The sequence below is a fragment of the Semicossyphus pulcher genome, unplaced genomic scaffold (genome assembly GCF_022749685.1).
Source record: "Semicossyphus pulcher isolate SPU_LCO1_2020_fin unplaced genomic scaffold, fSemPul1.0.p SCAF_1, whole genome shotgun sequence".
In the NCBI taxonomy this organism is placed as follows: domain Eukaryota; kingdom Metazoa; phylum Chordata; class Actinopteri; order Labriformes; family Labridae; genus Semicossyphus; species Semicossyphus pulcher.
In genome coordinates, this window is record NW_027211603.1 from 1,944,262 (window position 1) to 1,970,683 (window position 26,422).

At 40.7% G+C, this 26,422-nt stretch overlaps 2 protein-coding genes across 2 annotated transcripts; one reads left to right on the plus strand and one right to left on the minus strand.

The window, feature by feature from the left end:
* Positions 1 to 4,251: 4,251 nt before the first annotated feature.
* On the plus strand, positions 4,252 to 16,217 carry LOC138593648 (zinc finger protein 395-like). Its single transcript, XM_069664728.1, has 10 exons — positions 4,252 to 4,320; positions 6,663 to 6,853; positions 6,958 to 7,082; positions 7,280 to 7,389; positions 8,731 to 8,933; positions 9,019 to 9,119; positions 9,455 to 9,761; positions 10,028 to 10,123; positions 11,529 to 11,599; positions 13,120 to 16,217. The coding sequence occupies exons 2-10, from the start codon at positions 6,677 to 6,679 to the stop codon at positions 13,229 to 13,231; spliced, it is 1,302 nt and encodes a 433-aa protein (XP_069520829.1). The 5' UTR covers positions 4,252 to 4,320; positions 6,663 to 6,676; the 3' UTR covers positions 13,232 to 16,217.
* Positions 16,218 to 17,340: 1,123 nt separating this feature from the next.
* On the minus strand, positions 17,341 to 20,795 carry gtf2a2 (general transcription factor IIA, 2). The gene is made up of 4 exons (XM_069662604.1): positions 20,625 to 20,795; positions 18,580 to 18,684; positions 18,007 to 18,164; positions 17,341 to 17,737 (listed from the first exon to the last, which is right to left on the minus strand). Coding segments are annotated over exons 1-4 (336 nt in total). The 5' UTR covers positions 20,697 to 20,795; the 3' UTR covers positions 17,341 to 17,736.
* Positions 20,796 to 26,422: the final 5,627 nt, after the last annotated feature.

The window sequence follows — 26,422 nt, forward strand, 5'->3', positions numbered from 1 at the left end:
AGCAGAGAAAATGACCCGAGAAGTGTCTGAAGTGTTTTTATGTTTATAGATGAGTCCACTATATAGGGCTGGCTAACTGCTGCTAGCCTGGTACGCGCTCTGTTTTCTACTTCAGTTTAAAGCTCCTGTGAGGAACTTTTGGCTTGTGTTGATTTTGGCGCCCCCTGGGGACGAAGCCGTGCCTCTTACCTTTTTGCTGATTTTGTCCTGTTCATGCGTAAGTGGTGTTTTTAACAAAAAATCTCACCCTGCTTTCTGTAACAGTCACATGTTTAACTCACTCTAAATGTTTGCCCTGGAAAATGTAAACAAAGGCAGCGTGTAGTTAACCACTTCGTCTGACACCTGCCCCCCCGTAGGTCATAAAGAGGCTTCAGAATTAATTTCAGTCTGTTTCATAACCAGTGAAACACTCCTCACAGGAGCTTTTAATCCACATGTCAAAGGTCATCAAAGTGAGAAACTGTAGAGCTGGAGGCGCCGCTGCTCCAGGCCTTAAAGTGAGATTTGTGGAAATCAACAGTTCTGCAGATGTCTTCCACCATCCTCTCGTCTTTCGTTCTTCCAACTGTAGAAAAATTGAGATTCCACTTTGTAAATATGTGGCTGAACTTTTCTGTAATAAAATAAATCAGTTTAAAAGAGAAATCTTGCAGCGTGACTTTAATTAATTCATCATTTCATGTGAAGGTTTGTCTTCAGGTTCATGATGCAAGTTTGGAACAAAGATGCAAGATTTCGAAAACCTACAGTGAGTCAGATGATTTTGCTCTGTCATGATGACGCCCTACTGTAACTGACAGTGTCCTTTGTGTGCATGTGTGTGTGTGTGTGTGTGTGTGTGTGTGTGTGTGTGTGTGTGTGTTATTAGCTGAGTCAGACACTTCCTGCAGGCACATTCATCACGTCGACCAGCTGCCTGTGAGACATGCAGACATTTGCAGTACGTGCACACAGTGTTCTGCCAGTAAGAGGAGGGAGCACCAGTTCATCTCACTGGTGTTTACTGGTGCGCAGGTCGAGTTCTTTCACTCCACACTGAAGAGACACTTTTCTTTTTGGAGCTGCTTTGACCGAACGTGTTCAATGTGAGGGCCAAAATAATCACAGAGTTCTTACAGAGACGATCACTGCTGCATACAGTCTTCTTACCTGTGCAGGTGATGTCATCAACAGCTGATCACACAGCAGTGAAATGCATCATGGGTGATGTGATCACAAAGCTTGTGAACCAAAAGACGCATTTACACAAACATTACAATATTTTAAAGTGCTGATAGGCTTTGTTTTCCCACAATGCAATGCACAAATGAAACAGAGGAGCGGCTAACATGAAACAATCACATAATAGATCATAAAAAAGCTTGTTTGTCAGACATCAGTCGACCTCCTGCACTAACAGCAGAAACAGGCCTGTGGCTGTAACTGGAGCAGAGGTCCTTCTCACCATACGCAGCAGCAGTTAATCCCCTCACAGCTGCTCAGTCTGTTGATTGAGGCTCATTATTCACTAATCAGGATGAAACTGCATCAGCTGGATGATTCACTCTGTACACAGAGATGATCATCTGTGAGGATCCCGTCCAGGCCTTACAGTGTATATTCTTTCATCTCGTCACCTTCAATAAAGTTTATTATGTGAATGTCTTTGTACTGATCATTTTCTACAGTGCAGGAGGAGTTTGTTCTTCCTGACCTGAAGATTCCTCCTCCTTTATTGGGCTTGAAGGAAGTTTGTACAGACTTGATGAACTTTATAACACTTTGTATCATGCACATGCCCAGTTATTGCATCCTCTCTGACATCTTGAGACATTAAAGGTGATTTTTTTTGTATTTTGAAACCTAGGCGCTATTCTTTATAGTGTCTACATGACTACTCGGTACAAAAAGTGTACTGCAGCCAGCTGTCACCAACTGTTTCCATAATCCTTGCTGCAAATGTGCCCATTCAAAATACATCCAGTAAAACTTGTTGTTTTTCCACTGACAGGCTCAGATTGTTCCTCTAAGTGTCTGACATCACAGAGAGGATCCCTACAGAGATAGACCTTTTTGTTACAGAGGAAGATCATTTTTTAAACCAGGAACAGACGTTGCATCGCTCTCTGCAAACCAGACTCCATTGAAAAAAAGAGCATTTTTACCTCAGAGAACACAGGAGTTGTTGGTGTGCTGCTGCCTGAATTTGTTTGTTAGTTTGTGTTATTGTGTGACTTTGCTGTTGTTTGGATCCAGAAGAATATGTTTGTAATATGCTCATTATAAATGCTGCAGCTGGAAACTGTGGATCTTATTTTATCCACTCATTATACTTTCTCTGCTGGGAGGACAAAACGATCTTAATCTGCAAAGTAACTGGAGTTTTCAAATAGATGTATGAAAGTGGTTCATTGAATGAGACGTAGAAAGAAGCAGAGACAGAAATATTCATGTAAAAGAAGCTCAAACTAAGAACAGAATGTTGATTTATGTCGTTATGTTCAACACTGATGTGTTTCCTTTTTTAAGTTCTATATATATTTTTTATCTTCTTCTCCTCCTCCTCTTTGTTCTTCTTCTTGTCCTCCTCCTTCTTCACTTTCTTCTTCTTCTTGTTATTTTGCTTCTTCTTCTCCTTCCTCCTTATCTTCCCCTTCTTCTCCTTCTCACTATCTCGCAGCATGCTCAGAGTGAATGTGGGTCAGACTCACATAAACAGGCTGGATGTTCCTTTAAGCAGCAGGCTCGTCACAATCAGCACGTAGATCACGAGCTGAGCGGCGGTGTGTTGTTGCTACGTGCAGCGCTGCACACACACACTCACACCCAAACACACACACTATCTGAGGACACGGTGTTAGAGTCCGAGAGTGGGTTATGTAATCAGTGCGGGACTGATCTCCGCCCACAGGCTGCGCTTTGTTGTCACCACACACACACACTGTCAGGACACACAGTATTTGTACACACACCGTTACTACACACAATATTTGTACACACAGTAATCATACATGCAGAAGTGGATGAAGCTGCAGAAACGTGAATGTTGCATGATCAGTAAAAGGAGAAGCGCACAGTAACACTCCTGTAACTGTACTGTAGGGGGATAACAGGAGTGTTGCAGTATTTTAGGAATGTGGTGTACTGTATTGTCAGTTTGAAGTGCAGAAAAAGTCAGTAAACAACAGACCTCAGTGGGGTGTGTTCCTGCACGGCTGATCTCCACCAATCAGAGGCCAGATCCTCCCCACGTGGTTCTCTTGTTTACTACGAAGGTGCAGAGACACTGGAAGGGCTGCTGGGAAAACCAGGAGCGGATCAGCTGCTCGGCCCTCAACATGTGCAGTGTGTTACAGTTTGTGTCTTTCAATAAATATGTTACATAAAATATATTTTAACAGACTTTTGAACAAGTCTGTGCATCGACTCTGTTTAAAAAGTGCTCATGTTTTATAAGAGTGTATTCGTGTGTGTATTTTGGTGACACTAGGGGAGACTGGGGTCAGCTGTCACACTTCTTACTCTCAGGTGAATTACTCGTGATCGATACTAACAGTGGTCATTCCGAAACTGGACGTAAGCCTGTAGTCTTGCGTTGTGTCCTTTTCATTCTTGTGAATTATTTTAACAGCAAGGTTTTATGCTAGCTACCACATGGCTTTAGCTAGCTTGCTGAGGGTCAAATCAAAGCTATTAACGTCCTCTTTTTAATAAATGCTTGATTGCAAAATGACTTATTATCTTGGAACTTTTAATACAAAAACATCCGACCTGAAAACTTACTCCGACTGAGTTTTTGTTTTATGTGTGAATAAAGAAACGATCATGGCATCAGGCCAAAGGTTTGAACATGATGAAACAGCGTCCTGTTGTTTGGCTGTAATAATCACTGTGACCAACCCCTGCAACAACCAATCCCAGTCTCCTCTAACATCACTTCATGAAGTTGGCTGCACCTATCACATATCACGAATATGAAGTTGCACTTTGTAACTACTTTAAATTTGCTGTGTTGCTCGTTATAATCTGAGTGAAAGTGAAACATGTGAGGCATCAAACTTTCCTCCACTCTCTGCCTGTCCCGAGTGTTTCTGAAAGTTTCCCTCTTTCGTCATAAACTGCTTTGTGTTGCTGCAATGTTGCGAATGAAAACCCCTCCCTTCCAGAAGTCCGGGTCTGATCCGCTCCAGGTTTTGTGTGCACCCGCTCCCTCCCTGTTCAGACTGGATGCAGCCTGCAGCAGCAGCAGCAGCACTCACTCTCAGCACCCATTGAGCAGCAGAGGACTCCCTCAGACCTACTGGAAGTGTTGTTGTTGTTGTTTTTGAGACCGTGCAGGTATGTGACAGCTGATGCATGCTTTAAATTACAGGTTACCTTTACTCTCTTTGTACAAACGGTTTGCTGCTTTCCTCGCTTCACTGGTTTCTTCTGAGTTTAGTGAATGAACTGCGATCTGCTCCTGAAGTTCACAAAGAAAGCGTGACTTCATGACTTCACCTACTGTCCTACTTTCACCTCTGTGTTCCCTCACTTTGTCTTTCCAGTCTATCTATCGACATTATGATGGCGGATGAATCACTTTGAGGGTTTTCTGCAGTCTAAACGTTGCATTTGCTTCTTTTCTCTGCCTCTGACCTGAATGGTGTGTTGTTTTTCACACTTGGCAAACAGTGTTGAGAGTTCGGACAGTGAAAGAAAAATGCAGACTTGGTTTTGTTTTCAACATTTTGGAGCTTAAACTAAACACCTGAGAGATGCAATAATGGTTAACTAATGATTGTAGCTGTTTTTGTGTCTTCATTGAGGGCTCTTATTGTGGAGGATGTGAACTTGGCACTGAAGGAATGTGATTGGTTCAGAGCTGCGGACAGAAGGGGGTGTGTTTGTACAGTATGTGTGAGTATGTGTGTGTTTAAATAGTAGTGTGCTTATATGTTTGTGTCTCACCTCCAGTCCACATTGTTAATTACCCCTTTAGTCTTATTGTCTGGTCTTTTAGGTCCCGTCAAAGTGAATCTGCAGTTAGACAGCAGTGTTTGTATTTGTCTCTCCCTGTGCACAAAGGAGCTCCTTAAATAATGTTTCTTTATTGAAGAACTCGACCTCACACCCCTCCAGCACCTTCGCGATAAACTTGAACCATAGACTGTCCATAAAGTGCCGACACACTGATGCAACCATTCATCATTATAAGGCTTACGCAATTTTACCTGTTGCCATCTTGGATTTTTTGGAGCCACATGTGTCCATATTTGGAGAAGAGGGCGGAGCTTGATTTGGCTAGCCTGAAACACAAAATGTATTATATGTAATTTCTTCAAAAAAATGGACAAACTTAAGTACAAAGTATAACTAAACAATGAACAAGACAATTTTTAGGTTGCCATGACGGCGACTTGTCAATCATATGTAGCCACACCCTAAAGCATCGCCTGCTTTAAGATAAGATAAGAAGCTTTATTGATCCCTCGCAGGGGAAATGTACTCGTTACAGCAGCTCACAAAACAGGCAAATCAAATAAAAGTAAATAAAGTACTCGAGTAACAAGAAGATAAAAAACACGACAATATAAATTATAACGGTAACAAAATAATTATTAATTATAATAATATAATAATAACAACTAATACACCTGTACACTATGTACACATGTTCCTTGTCGAAAGATATGCAGGGGTTATTTTTTTATCATTTTTATTGTCGGTTTGACTCTAAATGGGAGAATAATCCACTAAATGAGCATCATGCTGTGTTGAAGAAGTCTTGAATCTACAGATTGAGACTATTAAGTGAAAAATGTTTACTGAGGGAATAAATGCTGCCCCTGCTGGCCAGTAGAAAGAATGTGGGGGAGGGGGGGGCTGCCAGTTTAGCAATGAAGGTGTTGTAATTCTCCTCAGTGTAAGCAGATGTAATGTGATAAAGAAACACTGAATTACAGTTGACGCCATCTGTTCCACTGAGTTTAATCCTATACACACACACACACACACACACACACACCCACACCCACACACACACACACACACACACACGTGCACGCACACACACACACACACACACACACGTGCACACACAGCAGCCTGACTGTAAATGACACTGCTGCTGCTGCTGTGAGTCACTGGGCTTTCACTCAGATCTGTGAAGCATAGAACGGGTCCGACTGTGAACACTTAATCCACAGCAGAACTTTTCCCAGCAGCCACTGCTCAGGTCATGTTGCATCAGGGGGGCGGGGCAGGTTACTTTGATGGTACTAACCCAAACGTTCTATTATAGTAAGCATCTTCTCTGCTGATCTGCTGACATGATGTTTCCAGATTTAAATCCTCATTTCTACCAGTGTTCGACTGTATTTTTAAGTATTTTGGCAAAAAAAGACTCAAACAAAGGTTTTGTTTTTGTATAAGTTCTCTAAAATGTGAACTTAAAAGAAGGAGTTTTCTTCCTTTAAAAACAGGATGCAGACTGATCTTTTTCTGGAGCTTTACTCTGAGTAATACTTTCTTTTGCAGATGAGAAACTTCCCCAAGTTTGAAAGAAAACTTATGACACGATGAAGTTGCGATATAAAAATAGGACATAAATACGAAGAGCCGAAGGAAACAAAAATACGACCTTTGAAATATTTTCTTAAAAAGAGCTCTAAAACTACAGTGTCGCATTTTTGTTTCAGACAGACAAACAGACATGTTACCAAAGACTCGTCTAGGTAAGCGCTCTCCACTCGGGGCGTTGGTGAGCTCCACCTGCCCGGCAGCAGGGACACAAGCAGGCCAGGAGACAGGTGACACCGGCGTCTACATGGCTACAGCAGCAGGACAGCAGCAGAACATCAGCAAGGTCAAAGGTCATCCTGGGCTGAAGGTGAGATTATTTTGTTAAGAGTGATAGAAAAAGTTCTGTTCAGGGAACGTGTACCTGGACTGACAGGTGTGTCAGCCTATCACAGTGGTTGTTTCCTCTCTCAGGTGTATTTTCAGTGTGGAGGACCAGTGGAACCTTCAGGTGTGGTGGATCAGGTGGAGCAGAGCGATGTTTCAGCGCCTCCGTCCTGGAGCAGATCCGTCTCCTCCTGCATCGACGTCCCGAGAAGGTCAGACGTCCTCTGTGTCTCTTGTTTACGTGTCTCCCTGAAAAAAAGTTTGCAGGAAATAAATCCTCCTCTCGTCTCCTCTCCTCCTCTCTCCTCTCCTCTCCTCTCGTCTCCTCCCCTCCCCTCTCCTCTCCTATCCTATCCTATCCTCCCCTCTCCTCTCCTCCCCTCCCCTCTCCTCTCCTCTCCTCCTGCAGTCAGAGGAGTCCAGGGGAGGTGGACATGGACGAGTTGATGGCAGCGATGGTTCTGAGCAGTTTGTCCTGCAGCCCTTTGCTGCACAGCCCCGCCCACCCAGACACAACAGGTACCACAACAAACAACAACAAACCAATAAAGAACAATAACAAACACTAACAGTAAGAGAGAAAAAGATGACAATAAACAACTACAAACAATGAGAAAATAACAAACTGCAAAAAATTACAGCAAATATGTTGAATAAAAATAAACACTGATGACAAACTACGACAACAACAAACGAGAACAAATAATTACAACAGCAAAAAAATACAAACAACTTTTAGAACAACAGAAACAAACAGTGAGAATATAAACAAATAAGAAACATTAAAAATCAACAACAACAAAAACAACAAACTTAACAACAACAGCAATTACACTCAACAATAAAAACAAGTAAACAATAACAAAGAATAAGAACAACTTTAATAAACAAACAATTAGAATATAAACCAATAAGAAACAACATTAACAATCATCAACAACAACAAGGAACAACAATGAAAACAATTACAAACAACTACAAAGAATAATAATAATATTAAACTATTTTTTAAACAATTAAAAGATGAACAATTGAAACAACAATGATCAAAAGTGAGTGTTGTTTGTTCATATGTTTACATTTTTAAAATATATTTGTTTTAATAACAATAAATGAGTAAAAGCAGAAAAACTGTTTTAAAGATTTTTAAAGAGAAAGAGAAAAATCCTGGGGTCCGTTTCAGAAAGCAGGTTTAGTGAAACCCAGAGTTTGTGAACCCTGAAATGAGGGAAACCTCGGGTTTGCCGTTTCAGAAAGAGAGGTAACTTTAACTCTGAGTTGGTTACTATGGTAACTGTGTCTGTGAACCTAACCTGGTCGGGAGCAGGTTTTCTTCAGCAAACTCAGAGTTTCGCTCTGTCTCCTCCCTCTAGAATATAAGTCATCATTTTTAAATTTTCCACCACCACTGCTGAGAGCGCTCAAATAAGACGCCGTAAGTTATTGGATTTTTTTTTTTTATTAACTAAGACAATTCAGTTTAATCAACATAAATTATAATGTATGTGAAGTCAGCATCATGTTAGGGATAAAGCTAATGCACATTAAAACAGCCACTGAATGATATTTAATCTGTTTAATATTTAAAATACGGTTGAAGTGAGGTTCAGCCATGAGCCTGTTCTGCCTGAGCCGCACCTTTGAATGATGTTCTGGTGTTTTTAACTGCTTCCATGTATGTTTTTCTCCCGCTGGATTGCTCCTAAATTAATATAAATTTTAGCTTCCGGTCGTGATTAAGTATTAAATAAATAGACCATTTCAAACTTGCAAATTTACACAGTCCGGGGTTAGACTGAGGGTGTGTTGAACCCCCTTCCTGAAATGGAGCCCAGGTTAATTTTTCGTGTTGTGTTTCAGCTCCTCCGATGGACTGCGGAGGCGGCGAGCTCTCCGACAGTGGCAGCAGTGGCTACTGGAGCGTCGGCCACAGCAACGGAAGCCCCGTCCCCTCTCCACCAATCGGAGAGCCCGCAGTGAGCCTGGCCACGCCCCCTGACGAAGGACTGGACATGGAGCTGGAGCAGGTGCTGTTTGATGAGCCGGCACCTCGTAAACGCAGGGTGAGCAGGTTTTTACGACCTTTTTAAGGACAAATAAAACTCGGACACAGCAGAGAGAGAGGTGACGGTGTTTTTCCTCCCGCAGAACTCAGTGAAGTCGGCCTACAGGTGTCTGTGGCCGAGCTGTGGGAAGGTGCTGACATCAGTGGTGGGAATTAAACGTCACATCCGGACAACACACCTGTGGTAAGACTCAGAGAGTGTCTCTCTATTCAGGAAGAATTTTTGTGTTTTATATGGAAGCCTGATAGTGACAGGAGAATAAAAAGATAGTTAAAGAATATTTAGTTATAGGTGCAAGAATGGGCTTCCATATGTTTTATTCTGCATCATTAAATAAGACGGCTTGTTTTGTACAAAATATCATCTATTTTTCTTTTACATTTATTTTTTATTTTCCTGGCAGTAACCAACTTGCTTACATCAATAATTCATCCTTAAAATAAACTTGAATTAGTATTTGATGATTCTATTTTCTCTCTTACGATTTGGCTAACATCTTGACCTTTGACCTCTGACAGCCGCGGCGGCGAACACGAGCGTTGTTCCCGCAGTGAGGAGGATTTCTACTACACTGAGATCAACCAATGGGACCAGCAGCAGCAGCAGCAGCCGCAGTCCTCGCCCCCTCCTCTCCTCTGTGGCCTCGCCCCTGCCTCACCCACCTCCACCTCCACCTCCTCCTCCTCCTCCTCCTCACCTCCTAGCCCTCCCCCTCCCTCCCCGTCTCCTTCTCCTCCAGCCTGCAATGATCTGGGAGCTCTGAGTCGCTCCGCCCCCTCCTGCTCAGGCAGCCTCTGGCAGGTCCAATCAGAACACTCCTACCAGGTGGGGTGGGGCTTGTCATCAGTGATAAACAGCAATAATATTAATCAATTTAACACTTATAGCTTTTTTTTAAACACAAGTTGACACTACAATTTAGTTTAATTGTGTTTTTTAAACAACTTAAATATAATAAACATGAACACATTTCTTTTTACAAACTAAGCCAGTCATGAATTAAATTAAAAACTTTTATTTATATATAAAAAAACTTTGTAAGAACATTTAAGTATAAATATGTGTGTAACATTTTATATTGTTCTTTTTAGGCCTCAGCTCCGAGTCACGTGATGTCAGCTGCAGCCGCAAACACACCCTCCTGTCGCTGGACGGCCACGCCCACGCCCACCAGCTGCGTCCGACAGGTATAATCAACATGGTTTTTTTTTTATCACCGATACGGAGGCAAATGAGTGCCTTAAAAAATCTGTTAAAGGATATGAATGTCAAATAAAACATTTTTAAAAAGTGAATAAAAGTTTGTAAATGTAAATAAAAAAATTGAAATAAAAGAGGCTAAAGAGGCATTTTCATCGCTGCTTTCTGCTCTTCCAAGCCAACAGTAAGTTATCTCAAAATGTGCCGCTCGGCAGAGGATTTTATCCTGTAATGCAAATAGACAAATATACTTCAACAAACAGTGCTGAAAAATAATATAGAAATATAAAACAAAGATCAAGGATAAATGGTACAGATTTTTCTGTTTTTCCTTTCCTTAATAATCTCATGACCCCATAGGTTTTATCCAGTGTTCCTTAAAAGGTGCCAAACCACTAAGGACCACTGCACCAAACTGCACAACAAAAGTACTTTTTACACTTAAAGTAAATGTTAGTGAAACTTTGGTGCTTTTATTCTCATAGGGAAAAAAGGGCTTACACTTGTAATGGAGGATTTTGACATTGCTGCATTAGTACTCTTTCCACCACTGGCTGGTTGTGTTTTGCGACACACTTCCTGTCTGGTTTAGTCTCTGTGCTTAATGAACTCTTGTGCACCACCTGCTCCAAACGACAGGTCTTCTCCTGGTATAACTCATGTCTCTACAGTCTACTTCAAGAAATATTGCAGGTGTGTTCCAGGTAAAATTTTCTGTAGGCGTATGCAGAAGGAAGACAAAATATGAGTGGTTGCACTAACACAATAAGAGACAGCGCGCAGCAGAGAAGCCTGCAGACAGCGGAGGCGTTGCAGTCTGCAGACTCTCAGTTGTACTTTATTGTTTTGTCTCAACAGAAGGCAGACGGTTTGGACTTTCCCCGAGTTTATAAGGTTACATTTGAGATTTTTGACTAACTACTGTGCATCCCCTGACAGCCAGCTTCAGTCCTCCTGTACAATAACACACACTTCTCTAATTCAGTTCTGTTTTCTCTCAGTCCGGATCCTGTACAGCAGTCTATTGTTTATTTCCTCCACCGGCCAAGAGAAGCCTGTTAAAACTGGTTTTACACTAGAGGGGGGTGAAGTCTGTGTGTGTGTGTGTGTGTGTGTGTGTGTATGCTCCTCCCTAATGGTTTTCATTCAGCAGGAAAATCCCCTCCTGGATGGTTTTTGGTCACATTTTCCATCAATCTGCCACAGTGCAGTGCTGCCACCTGCAGGTGGAGGGAGGCAAATGCAGAATGTTTTTCAGCAGAGGGGAAAAACACAAAGGCCATTAACTGCAGAGGCACAGAGGGAACATAAAACGATGAAGGTGGAGGGGAATAAAGAGGAAAAGGCTCAGATAAACAACACTCACTCTTCTTCTTCTCTCCTCTTCCTCAGGGTTTGGCGTTTCGTGTGCGTTCTGTCAGCGTAGGAGAGCAGTGGCTGCAGCAGCAGAGCACCCCCAGCAGGTCAGTAAACTCATTCTGTGTGTGTTATTGGTTGTGTTTTAAATAGTTATTTTTAAATACGGTTTCCTATTTTTCCATATTGAATGACTCAGTAGATTGTTTCAGCTGGTAGAGCGAATGCACCCAATTAAAGTACGTCCACTAAAGATTCTTGTTTTTGTCACTGACAGGTTCAGATTGTTATTCTAAGTGTCTGACAACATTACTGAAAGGTCCTGACAGGGATAGACCAGTAAGGTGCTATTTTTAACCCAGAAACAGCTGTTGCATCCCTCTCCTTAAAGCAACCAGACTCCATTGACAAAAACAGTAATTTTACCTTCCATAACAGCTGAGTTACTGGTCTGCTGCTGCCTCTATTGATTTGGTTGTTTGTGTTATTGTGTGACGTTGGTGACTCAAACTGTGAACACATTATTTGTGTATCACCAGATAACACAAAAACCCCGAACAGATCGAGGATGCAATAGAAAAGCAGCTCTTGTGTTCTGCGAGGTAAAATCACTGGTATTGTCAATGGAGTCTGGTGGCTTTGAAGAGAGTGATGTAACGGCTGTTTGGGGGTTAAACTTTGGGGTCTATCTCTTATTAACTCTCTTTACTTAATGCACCTATTAGTCATTTATACCCAGAATAAAATTTTAATCCGAAAAAAATATGGTTAAGTTCAAGGGCCTTGAATACTGTCTGAATTTCTCTCCTTCCTTTGATGTTCCAAATAGAGCAGCTATGAGGCAAGAAACGCCATGAATTTATTTATCTTTTCTTTTTTATTTTCCTGATTATACTTACATACTTTTACTTGTCATCATGTATTTATAAGTGTAATTCGAGTACTTTTTCTCAAAGGCCTAATTCGCGCCTGGAAAAAGCCACTGTCAGTCAAAGCTGGTGTTCTCTGTAATCGATAGTAGCAATAATATTTTAACTTGGCGCCATATCTGTGGAGAAAGTTGTACAAACAGCTCGTGGTTTTGCCCATTCCACATTCCTACAACACCCAGCATGCATTGCGCCCCTCCCTCTGAAAGGAACGGCCCAGCGAGAGATTTTGGAGTGAAATACTATCGTTTCACTGCAGGCAACGGCTCAGAGCGGTCTAAGACATCTTCGGGTCTGCAGTCTACATTTCAAACCTCACGATTTTGAATGAGACATGACGTCGGAGGCGAAAGTCCTAGATTGAGGAAGTGTAGTTCAGCGAGCTCCCTGGCCTCCGCCAGATGATGCGTTTTACATAGTCTGGTTTGAGGTTTTCCACGGCCCATTGGAGAAACGGATAGCGCCCTCTAAAGGCACAGAGCCAAGTTGTATTTTTTTCCTGCCATAATGGCATTAGCTCCCCATAACAGCATGATGGGACTGAGGTTGAAAATCGGCGAACTGGCTCTTTAGGTACAGAACCTTCCTTCATGCCCGTGTTAAGTATAAATCCCGTATTAGCGGCTGCAGAGGACTCAGAAGCTGGAAACACACCTGATGAAGTCCTCAGTAGTTATGGATGTTTCTCTCTTTGTCAGGAGGATTCGTGGTGAAGCCAAGAAGTGTCGTAAAGTTTACGGCATCGAGCACAGAGACCAGTGGTGCACGGCCTGCCGCTGGAAGAAAGCCTGCCAGCGCTTCCTCGACTGAATGAAGGAAGGAGACGGAGAGGTGGAGAAACAAAAGAAGGACTGAAGCAGGCTGTGGACTTCAGCGTCACCTGGTGGATGTTTTATACTTTATTACATCAGTTTTCCATTTTTGTACTCTTTCTACATTTGCTAGAAGTGTCTTTTTTATTTTTAATGTGTCTTCTGAATGTATTTTGTAGACGTTGTGTCCTGTCAGTGCAGCTATTATGTGACCTTTGACCTTGAAGCAGCCATGTCAGTTTTTTTTTTGCGTCCTGCTGACTCCTTTAAGGTGTTCTCAGCAAAACAAGACAACTTTTTTTGTCCAGATTATTCAGATTTATGGATGGAAATTTAAGTGTCACCATTTCTAAGGGATCCCTGAAAGGACAAAAACACTTGAAGAGACTTGTTAAAGGAGCACAGAGTGAGTTAACCCCAGACTGTAAACGAGAAGTGGGCGCAGCTTTAGTTATGTTGGTTTTCAATCCACTGTTCTGAAGCCTGGACTTTGGCTTTTTGGGTGTCACCATCTTGTTTTTTGGAGTCAGAAGTGACTAAGAGAGAGCGAGGGGTTAGCAAACACTAACTTATCAGCGAATGCTAGCTCTAGCTCGATTAGCAAGGCAAATTAAACTTGCATGCTAGTTTTTGTTAGCAACAAACAGGCTTTAGACTCAAAGTTATGGCTAGAGAAATGAACAACCACCTCCTCAGGGTGTCTTTTAGGACAACCAAACGCTTAACGAAACATATTTCAGGTCATCATGATAGGGACTTTTCAATCACAAGTTAGCATACCCTGGTGTTTCATTTATTTTAATCAAAATGGGAGCATAATTCCCCAAATGAACATCATGCTGTATTGAAGAAGACTTGAAACTAGGGATTGAGACCATAAACTCGTTAGGAAAGTGTTTATTGAGGGAATAAATCAGGAGAGAGAAGGCTCATTTTCTCTTAGACTTCTATACAATCTGACTTCTCTTGCCAGTGGAGTCGCCCCCTGCTGGAATGATAAAGAATGCAGGTTTAAGGCACTTCTACATGGCCATACATTTTCCAACTGAAGCCTGCGACCACTTCTTCTACAGTCTGTTCAGTTAACTCTCCAGTGCTCCTGTCTGGCTTTAACAGGAGGCAGTGGTTCGGCAGTTATATGAAAAATAATGAAAAAGAGTATTATTTATTTGTTCAAAGTCTCTCCCAGCATTCCTGTCAGTAGTTCAGTACAGCGCTGGCCAACATGAGGCAGCTAAAAGTTGTTTTAGTGAACAATATGTAAATAAAAAGGACCCTCTGGACCCTGATGACAGGCAGCAGCAACTATAGTTTTACAGCAGAGCTAACGCCAACACTAATATGTAGCACGTTTGTAGTCCAAGTAGTATTGACCAATCATGTATCAGCAGGCTGCGGTGTATGCAGGAAAAACAGTCTGTGTGGAGATCAAAGGCAGGCGGAACGTAATCTGTAATGACATCCCGGCTTCCATCAGCGTCATCTGACAACGATTTAGCTTCTTATTAATCTCTATAAATAGACATCTGCATGCTAACAGCTAACAATCTGTGTTAGATTAAGAATTCAACTTGAGATAAATTCTCTTGACGCTGTGTCACCAAAGTTGTTCAGCGTTTAGATTTCCTGACTTGCTTGAATGCATCATAAATGATGGCTCCGCCCTCCGTTCAACAAATGTATTATTTTTAAAGTAGTTTCCTTCTCCTCTTGAGGACAGACCTGACAAAGCTTCATGTTGACTTGTTCCTACTCTTCCTAAAAACTGAAGAGCCGTTAATTAAAGTCAATCACAAGAAAATCTGTTTCTGTTTGGACTTCATGAAGTAAGCCAGAGTGCAGCCTCTGTGTAACTTACTGTTTACAGTGAAACTGAGACTCAGCACAGACAGATGAACGGGCGCTTGATCTGAACACACGGTCACTTCTCCAGCTGCTAACTGGACTGTGAACAATGCAGCGCACGGAGAAGGAAGTCTGGGCTGGAAGTCGATTATCGCTAAACGCTGGTTAAACCGGACATGCTCGACATGTTCACTGGTGCTCTTAGAGGATAAATCGTCATCAGACTGTAGCTGATGTGTCCCGGGATTGAGCACTAGCACCCTGTTGCAGTCAACTCGGCAGTCTGTAACCTTAATAACATTAATACATGAAACTAACACAATCGTAGCATTTCAATCACGTTTTCTGTTGTTCAGGCCGAATGAGAACTCTTTTCTTCTGCAATGGTTTATTGTTTCCGACTTAAAATTTGTCCTACATTTGGATGTTAATCTGACAAATGGAGGAGGAATATGTGGATTTTATTGTTTCTGCCTTTTGAAAAACAAAACAACACGTTTTATTTCGTCCTTAACGTCGTATTAGGACGTTTGAAATAAGGTCATCTAGGGTCTTATTGGTGCTATACAGGCCACTGGATTAACCCGCAGTTTGTACATAAAGAGCTGACTCAGGAGCAGCTTTGAACCCTGACACCAAACCGACCATCGGACCTATTATCTTCGTCGCAATCATCTCTCAGACACTTCAATGTAAATATCATCATCACTCTGCTTCTCCGCCATTTTATTTCCCATCAGCCCTTTCTTCGTGTGAGCTTCAGTTCAGTTGTTCCATGTTTGGAAACAGAAGCCATTTCTACTCCTCTCTGTGGGAGCTACATGCAGTATTCATCAAGAGGTCTTACAAATAAAAATATACAATGTTTTACACTGAAAGAAATATATTTTATGCTATCTACATGTAACTGGTGGATGTATACAGACATATAAATACCAAACGACCTTCCTGAAGCCTTTTAAACACTCAGAGTTCAGATGTTACTTTGCAGTAAACTGACAAAGATTCTGTATTTATATTCTCTGTGTCCTGTTTGTTGATGAGCAAAAAAAGTAAACGTTGATCATTGTAATCGTTTCTTTTTTAAGATGCACTCTTTTATACTTGATGTTAAATCCTGATGTTATAATAAAGTGAAAAGGTGGATTCTGACCCTCTTTGTCTGGTTTTATCTTCACTGATGTTTCGTTTAAATCCTTTGACACAGACGGATCTCGGCAAGATCGTCTTTAAAAAGATTAAATGAAAGTAAAAGTAGAGGCTTGAACCTTATCATTGCTTTTGTCTTTACTGTTGTAAGACATTTATTACCGATATTCTCATCCATTTATATTCATTCCACCAGCTTTTAAACTCATTTTTAAACCCTTTTAGCAATACATTAACACATTTTGGGGTCTAAATGATTAAAGTTTTGGAATTCGCAAGTTTTTTAACTGAGAAACCTTTTTGTTACGGTGAGATACTGTCGAGAAACAGCTGTTACATCGCTCTTTCCAAAGACACCAAACTCCATTGACAAAAACCGCGATTTGACCCCACAGAACACGAGAGTATCTGGTCCACTACTGCCTCACTCTGCGAGTGTGTTTGGTGTTATAAATAGTAAGTTGTGATCAGTCAGCACAATATTTATGTAACAAACAATGACATGAAAAAAGGACCTGATAGAGGCAGTGGTGGACCGGCAACACTCATGTTCTGTACGGTAAAAATGACTGTTTTGTCAATGGAGTCTGCTGGCTTGGAAGAGTGATATTACGTCTGTTGGTGTATCTCTGTAGGGAGCAATTCCAAAAGTTTTTTGTACCTATGTGTCATTTAAATTCAAATTCTCAAAGCCTTTATTGTCATTGTACAAGCAACAGTACAACAAAACTGGGAGTGCTACTTCTGATATGTGCAAAAAAATATATAAAAACAGGCGATAAAAAATAAAAAAATAGAGAGAGAGGGTAGAAGAGTTTGCGGCAGTTATTGCACAAAATCAATATTGCACTTCAGGTGTTGTTGTGATAATTATATTGCATTACGAATATTGATTATATCATTTTTCAAAGGTAGGAGGGGTTAAAAGTTCTGCTTGCCCAGGGGAAGAAACTGGTTTTTAAGTCTATTTGTTTGTGAGTTTGTATGCTCTAAACCACCTACCAGAGGTAAACCACAATATATGTAAAAAAACAAACAATTGAACCCAAGAATAAAAATACAGGAATCCCTGTTTAATAATTTCTTTTAAAAAGAAACCAGAACCTGTCTGTGTTTTAAATAAAGTTTTTATTAAAGATGTTCCAGCTCAATAATAACAGCAAACTGAACACGAACCTCCTGTAAACTGATATAAAAAAGAAATTTGCTGCAGGTACAGTAACTGGTCCACTCTGGCACACGCACATCCACTCACACACACACATGCATAAACTCAAACACACACACACACACACACACACACACACACACACACACACACACACACACACACACACACACACACGCACACACACACACACACACACACAAACACGCTCGCACACACACTTCTCAGCTGTGACTCTGCTGTAATAATAAATTATATGTACAGTCCAGGTCCACCTGTGACTCCATCTGACAACAACACACAGTCAGAAGAGTCTTCGCTCTGCAGGGCTGCAGCCAGAGTCTGCAGGGACAAAAACACAGAACATGAATGTTCAGAACAGAGAAAACAGGCCGAGGAGAGAGAACCAGGAGAAGATGGTAGAGCTAACTTTTATATTACAACAGAGACGGATCATGACAGATCTTCCAGGATTGTTCTGTGTGGATACTTGACTATTGGTGCTAAAGGCAAGTCCACTGTTTCCTTACATTTTCTGCTTTGTCTTAAAGAGCTGATAAAACACAGTCTGTCCTCTTATTGAGTGAAGTCTATAAAAATGTTACACTCACCATTTATCCGTCTTGTTCTGGGTCGACTCACTCTTTCCGTCACAGGCTACTATTTTGACCTTGTCGACCTTCACGAGGTCCGTCACCTCCCTGAACTCCACATCGTTGAGGACAAATGTCCACACGTTGTCACAGAACCTGTAGGTGTTCAGAGAGCCCTGGAGGACGGACGCAGAACAGAAGCTTAGCGACTGAACACGCCGAACACAAGTACAGACCAAACCGTCTCTGTGAGTTCAAATTCCCTCTGAGGGTTCAGCACTAACTGACAGTTACAGTCACACATGGTACATTCACTTAAAGCACCGTTCATTTTCTACTTCTTAGAGCTAAATATTGTACTTTTTAACCCAGTTTTAGTTACTTTGCAGACTATAATTTTTTTAATTTCCTGTGAAGGAAGGATTACCAAATGATTAATTCTTAAACTAGACAAACTACTAACTACTTAAACTACTTAGTAGTTTTTAAAAAAATGAATCGACTCTTTCCATGGTCAATACTGTTGTAGAGGGTGAGCTTGATGGCCAGAGGTCAAAGGTCGAAGGTAAGAGGAAATGAAGGTGGACTCACCCTGAAGTTGACTCTGTTGCGGACTCTGTTGGCAAGCGCTGTGTTGATTGCTTTATCAAACTGAAGGAGGACCTGAAGAGCCAGCTGAGGAGTGATCTGCTGAGTCTGAACACACACACACACACACACACACACACACACACACACACACACAATTTGATTTGACATCTAACATCAGCGACCTTCAACATTCTGACACACATGTTGTAGAACTCACAGGCAGTCTCTTTGTTTCTATGATAAACAACAAATCCAGATTCCAACACCTCTAAAGGTGTGTTCAGACCAAAGCTATTTTTTTGCAGCAGTTGACAACATACAAAGCCAATGCAAGGAGGGGAACAGAGACATCATTTACACATTTGTGTAGTTGAACTCATGTTCATCTTAAGCAAAAGTTTTTTACTTGTCGTCTTGCAGACAGACCTGACAGATCTGCATCATGATGGAGTTATTTCAGCATCCTATAGCAATTCAATCACAGCAGAATCGGAATATTTTTTGGTTCATACATACGGCTGTAGTAATAGAGATTTCAGCCATTGTGTGACTTGCTAGATACAGTGAAACTGGAGACAGATGGACAGGCGCTCTGCAGCTGAGACTAACTGAAATAGACACAAATAATCCTGCGGTTAAAGTCATGCGAGTACTGCAAGGCGAAAATGTACTTTGTTTACTGTCTGAACACAGGAAACACTCAGACGTGCTTCTCTGGTGGGAAGCACTCATGCATTGAGAATCAGATACATGGCATTCCTGGCATTTTCACCCATGTTGTGTAGAAAGATGTTTCAGCTAATTGCTGCTGTTCCTCCTTTCAAATTTAAATGATCACTTTCAATTATATTCTTTGAAATGAAGACAAACTTTGTACTGTTTCTTCCTGTCCATCATAATTAATTCTTGATGGCGGTTTCATGCAGTATAAGCGCACAAGTCGGAGGTCATTGTTTTCAGTACATAGCTATCAAAAAAAAACATTGCTGCTGTTGATAAAAGGGATGTTAAATCCCGCAGACATGAGATTGTGATGGACCGGACCAGAACTTTGAGCCTCCACAACTAAAACTAAAACTGGTTTCTACAGATTAACACCTGACATCTGGTTTGTATAACCTGTACACAAACCAATGTGTAAAACCAACAGTTTGTAGTTTTAGGGAGTTAGGCATTGAAGCTATTTCTTATTAAGCAATAGTGTGAAGTCTGTACAAAGCAGTCAATATGGTTCTAGCAAAGAACTCCTACTCGCATCATTAACTGTTGTTTGTGTGCAGATTGAATGTAGAAGACTGGCTTGATTCTTCAAGCTAATTTAAGATAACCACATCCTAACTATAATTGTTTTCTTATTAATTTGAATCTGGCAGTCTTTTGTTGTGCGTTTATTGCACTTGTTTATATCACGATAACGATGAAGATGTAATTTGTTTTGCAGCCCTATTTTGAATGAACCATTCTAGAGTTTACCTGGAGATGATCATCTATTTCATAAAACTGTCATGAACTTATCAATCCAAATATGGTAAATGGTATGGTAAAGTATGCATCTCTAAATTGGACCTTTTCACATCCTTAACCAGTTCTCATACTGGTTCTTGTTTGTGTTTCCACTGTATTCCGAGAATCAACAACAGAAATCTCCATTATAAGTCCATCACATCCGTCGAACAAGAAAGAAGTCATCAGAAGGATGCACTACAAAAGCTGACATCTGATGCTAATGTTAATTTCACGAGTTAATTACATTAACAGATGCCACTTAAGGCTAACTTAACTTACTGAACTATGAGGAACTTTGTTGATCTATATTTGCTCATTTTCAAGCGGTTGCTAATCAGCAGCTGTAGATGAAAACTACAGTATTTTAAAACCGAAGAAGAAAATAAACTGTATTTTCTTCTGCCTGAATCAAATCAATGCCGGAGTAAACCTCAGCTAGCAAGCTAACTAGCGAAACTGACCACGGATGGTACAATTAGCAACATGCTAATCTGGGCTAGCTGTGGGCTAACAACCGTCATGTTTGAGATTGTTGTCACCTGTATGAGCTCGTCCAGACTTTCCTGCAGGCTGTTTCCCAGAGTGGTGTTCCTGTATAGCTGGTACGCCATGATGGAAACTACCGGGAGTGAAAATAACTACGGCAAACTATCCTTCAAACACACACAGGGCTAACGGAGCTAACTGACCTAGCCGCTTCCCTCCACAACAACAAGCAAAGCGGTGCGATTGCTCAGAAACGACAAGCTAACGCCAACAAGCTAACAACAAAGAGTAACTTTCTGGTTACAAATTTCAAAATAAAATGTTACTTAATGACACTCATATTCTTGGATTTACTCTACGCAAACACGGCAAAATATGATATCCATAATGAACATTGCACAATCTTGCTGACAAGTGAGCAGGCCTTTACCAATTATGAAAAATGTAAATACATTTAAGCTTAAGAATGATCCTAAATAATTTTGTAGCTTTAGTGTGAAATGTCTTTGTTAACATTAAATTACAGTGTTTTCATACGAAGGGTTTAGTTTAGTTTTTATTCATTCTTTTTGAATATAATATTTGTTGATCAACGTTTGGTATGGTAGTCACCATATGATTCTCATTTCGTTTCTGCTTTTATTTTGAAGGAAAGGTATCCTGTTTACTCGATTTGATTCTTGCAAACTTGATAGAGGGTACGGAAGCTGGGAAGGAGAACAAACATTCAAACAATGTCACTACTGTGTATGTCACATATTGTATGTATTTTACTTATGAACTACAGACTGTTGTTTTATTTTATATTTTCGTGCATTTTCTTTTATTGTTATGATAGCTACTTTTACGATTGGAATTACTGAACTGTTTTGTGTTTTTAATTAACGTTAAGCTGATAGATGAATACAGAATACAAAAAAAACAACAAAATAAATGTTTCTCTGCTCACTGACAGTTTCAGTGTTGAGCACCTTCCTTTAACTTATTAATTAATTAATCTTGATTTAATGTGCAGCTGGTTAGGATCAGTAATACTGTGGATGATTTCAAATTAAATTCCGCTAGATGGCAGCAAAGCCATCTTTCTGAAAGTTCTCCTCAGCCTCTTTATTACTGATGTTTGAGGAAGATGTTTTTCTCTTTGTTTACATTCCTTCCCTGTTTCAGTTTCTTCTCAGTGGTTTACAGTATGTCTCCGGACTCCGTTTAAGATCTGACCTATTATTTCCAAGACTCTTCAGATGGGTTTTACTGATTAGTTTAAAAAAAGTATTTTAGATCAATTTAAGTCCAGTTTGAGAGAAGATGCTGTGCAAATTAATTCAATATTTCAAAAAACAAAAGACTTTCATTAATGGCTTCTTTTTCATCCGCAAGTCCCGGGAAAAGCTTTTAAAGGGCTTCTTTAAAAACAACCATAAAAAAAACTAAATGAGAGCATGCAATCTTAGTGTCATTAGCGGTGTATTAAGGCCCTCCCTTTAAAAATGCGGCGTCCCCCTTAAACCCCTCCCACCGGTCATTTTATAATAATAAAAAAAAAAAGATAAACATTGATTAAACGTTTGAATTAAATCTTTTTTTTTACCAATAGATACATCACCCTATCTTATAAAAACAAATACAAATTCACAAAAATCATATTTTTCATTTCCGTACGTAATGACGTTTCAGTGACGCAAGTGACGATGACCGTGGACCTGCTGTTTGTGTGAATTGATGGGTTGGTTCGTATATTTACAATCTGATTGAACGTCTGGGACCACGTAAACATACTTTACTCTAACAGTTTCTTGTCTAGTTACTACTAGTGTCATATTGATTCAGTTAAAAACAGAAAGTTCACGCGTGCTCCTGTGTTAAAGCTAGCTAGCTGATTATGGACCAGTTACGTTTGTTATCGATAAGAAACAAGGCAAAGTAGAAGATACCGGAGGAGTCGATTCATAGACGGCTAAAGAAAGCCACTAAAGAGGATTCTAACAAAATGGAGACATTGGGATTCCACAGATGGACGAAGAAGATGAAGGAGAGGATTGTGAGGGTTGTGAGACCGTGCTTAATAGGGTAAGTTTGCTTCATGAGTTTAAAGTTAGCTATTTCTGTCTTCTGCTTTGTGCCTCGTGCTAATAACGTTAGCTACAACTACCGCGAAGTTGCTAGCTAGCAGGAGTTCATTCATTCAATTTATTGCTGTTTACATAACTGCTTTGCCAAGTATATAACTCAAGCAGTGAAACAGTCATTTTTGCTCACAGCTGAACTATTTTGTAAATCCACAGATGCTTTTTGTGGTGACTTTCATTTGGCTCGTGATTGTTTGAGGTTGTTGTTCTATACTTATTGTATGCAGATGTGTTGTTCGATATTAATGCACGGAATGAATTATTCTTATGGTGTACCTTTTAGTAACGTGCATTTCAATTTCAAACCCCCTTTCTTTAGTCAGCTTTAGTTACTTTGAAGATTCCGTTATAATTATCAAAAACAATAATGTACAAATACATGTATTATGTATTTTAAGACAAAAACTGTTAATCATTTGGATGAATCGCACAAAATACCCTGCTGTATATGAAGTTATTAAATGAGCTACACCTTAATTAGCTGCAACAGTAAAGTGATAAACACATAAATGCATCATTAATTGTAATTAAATAAAAATATATACATTATTCTGCCTACTGAGTATTTTTACTTTTGGTACTTAAAGTATATTTTGATGCTAATCAGGTAGGAAGAAATACCCAGATATGTAAAGCAGCTAATAAAAGTAAAAAAACAAAATAGAATAATATAAATAAGAGCAATAGTAATTTCATTTGTAAAGCACTTTAAAAGATAAGCAACATTTTCGATGCTGTACTTTTACTTTGAACAGAGCACTTCTTTGCTTCAGTAGACGGCCTGAGTATTTGTTCCACAGAGAGCTGCTGGTGTTTGTGAGCCTCAGGTTTCCTCTCAGACTGGAGGTAAAGCTGCTGCTGCTGCTGTAAGCGTTTCTTTGTGATGGATGTCGTTTCTGAGCGTAGTGAACGGCTGTTTGCTAATGAACAGATCTGTTTAGCCAGCCGCTCCGCTGACCTCTGACCCCCCTCAGTCTCCACTCTGAGGGAAAATAAAGCACAGCAGCGCTTGGTAAATATATGAACGAGGACGGAAAACGTAATTATTGGGAGGGAGTGTCGGCTCAACATGAAGAGAAATGATTCAAAATGATGCAGAAATTCATATTTCAGATGTTCAGTCTGCGTTAGAGCAGGAGGGACTGATGATCAGTCACCAAACAGGAAGTGCTTCCTCCACTTAATTACTGCCTGAGAAGGAAAAAAAAACCCAGCCAATCAGCTTCCTCCATTCACTATTTCTATTTCTTTTTTTTTTTTAAATCACAACCGTGAGGGCTTTTCTTGCATTTATTCATTTGCAGACAGAGCTTTTATCTGCTGTGTTTGCAAATATGGAAAATAAAGGACAAACATGTATTATTGTTGACCATGCTGAGCCAGTGTTTTGTATTTTGGTGGCTTTGGCAGAAATAGAGTTGGTAATAGTGAAACAAAATGTTTTAAAACATTGGGGATGTGTGTTGCAATGTCTGTCATGGCAAAGGTCTAAAACAAGAAAATGCTAATAACTCTGAGTAGAGTCTTGGGCCACGTCCACGGGTATTTTTCAAAATGTAGTTTTTTCTCTGCGTCCACACAAACGCTGTTTTAGGTCACTGAAAACGGAAAAGGTGAACACTTTTAGAAACTCAGTTTCCATGGAGACGTGTGGATGGGGTAAACAGTGTTTTTGGCTCGTGCCATCAGGCTGTGCGGCGTTATCTCCTTTTGTAAAGCGTCACAAATGAGGCGACATTCCATGACAGACGTGACAAAAACAGTGATGCCGCTAACCTTTCTAACACGACTTTGTACATGTTTATATGTACGGTTACTCGTCCACTATATTGAGGAACAGAGGCGTCGGGATCGATTTATTCAGACTTTTGGCTGGCCATGATTCGTCTTTCTTTTTCTTTCTTTCTTTCTTTAAAAAGTCCTCCTCTGTAATGTTCTTACTTCCACCTGCAGATTCTGTTTTATGTCATTAGCACCACAAATAAACTAAAACATATTCTGTAAATAAAACATATTTGGATTGACTCCCTACGTTAAGATCAGTCACCATGTTGCCCATCCAGTCGAAGCAGACGGCTCTTCAACATGAGTTCTGCTCGACGTTTCTGCCTGTTAAAAGGACGTTTTTCTGTCGCTGTGGTAAATGTTGCGAAGTACTGCTCATGGTGGACTCATGTTGGGTCGCTCTCTAAATAATACAGAAGAGTACGGTCCAGACCTGCTCTTTTTGTAGTGTCTGGATATAACTTTGTTTGTGATTTGGAGCTGTATGAAATGAATTCTAATTGATTGACTGATGTTCAACAGATAACGATGCCAAGAGATGGCTGAGAGTTAAGTGTCATTAGTCCCTTTTACACTACCAGTTCAAAGCAGGATTATTACGCTTCTGTTACATCTCGTCTTTAATGTCAAATGCACAGAGGCAGAATAATGGGGCGAAGTTGTTCTGCATCAGAGCCGGCATCGGAGGTTGTAACAGAGGTGTAACAGGTGAAACGGCATCAGTGTTACGTTGGAGCCTTGTGTGTATGTGAAGCTTGCGCTGTTTGTTTACAGCTCTTTTGCTTCAGCAACACCAGACCGTATGTTAGAACAGCTGGGTCTAATGTAAAATGGCAAAGTTGGCACGATGGTGGAGCTTCGTTACAGCGCCGTGGATGAATCGCGATGGAAAACGGGCTGTAGTAAAGGTGCGGGCTGGAAGATCCCACAACGGTCATTAAGCCTGGCTTCAGCAGAACTTTACAGCAGAACTTTACAGCAGAACTTTACAGCAGAAACAAACTGTTTACATCCTGGTGAAAAGATATTTTTGGTCTTTGTAGCTCTTTTTTTCGACAACTGATCAGGGGGTGAAATCTTTATTAAGATGAACGAGATGAAGAAGTGGCAGACGATCATGCCCCTTTCCCACCTAAATTTAGCACGTTGACGCAGGTTTTTCAGACCCGGGAAGACTCACTTATAAGTGGCGATTGTCTCCTTTCCCATTGCCAGTGAAGTATCCTCCTGTCGGTCTCTTTTCTGCTGCGTCACCATCTGACGTCACAAATGTGGCAGAGACAGGGTGAGTAACCAGTGAAGATGTTACGGTGGTTAGGTCTTTATTGTTTCTGCTACTCATTCAGTCTGTTTATCAAATCAAATTTGGAACGATGTCCGAGCGCTGCTCGGACGGAGACGGGCGGAATTTGTAGCTGAGATGACGAGGAGTCGCAGAAGTTACAGACGGAGCATGGCATCACGCCTGAGAGGAGAAGAAGAGTAGCGTGTCGACACGGGATTTGTGTTCCCATCAATGCCGATCGGAGCCGAGGCGATGATTACCAGGGTCTACAGCAGATTCATTGGACCCGGGTCTGAATGCCGGTTGTAACCTTTCCCACTAAGCAAAAACGCCGAGTGTTAGCGGGTTTTTTGAGCAGTGGGAAAACGGCTTCAGAGAGAGACGAGTCACATTTTATTTTTATTGATAACAGCTGTGAGGATGATTTCTTATGATTCTTCAATTAGGATTCATCCCAACTTCTGTTTATCTGCACCACAACTTTCATGTCAGCTCAGAAAAAGTACTTTGGTGACGTTATTTGATATTTAAAATGAGTTTAAAAACAGTTAAACAGAAACCTGTTTTTTTGGCTTTATGTGGATCGACGTTAAAAAATGTTAGTGGTTGAATATTTAATTGTGGAGTATTTATCTGCGTGTTAGTGTGAGGAGGT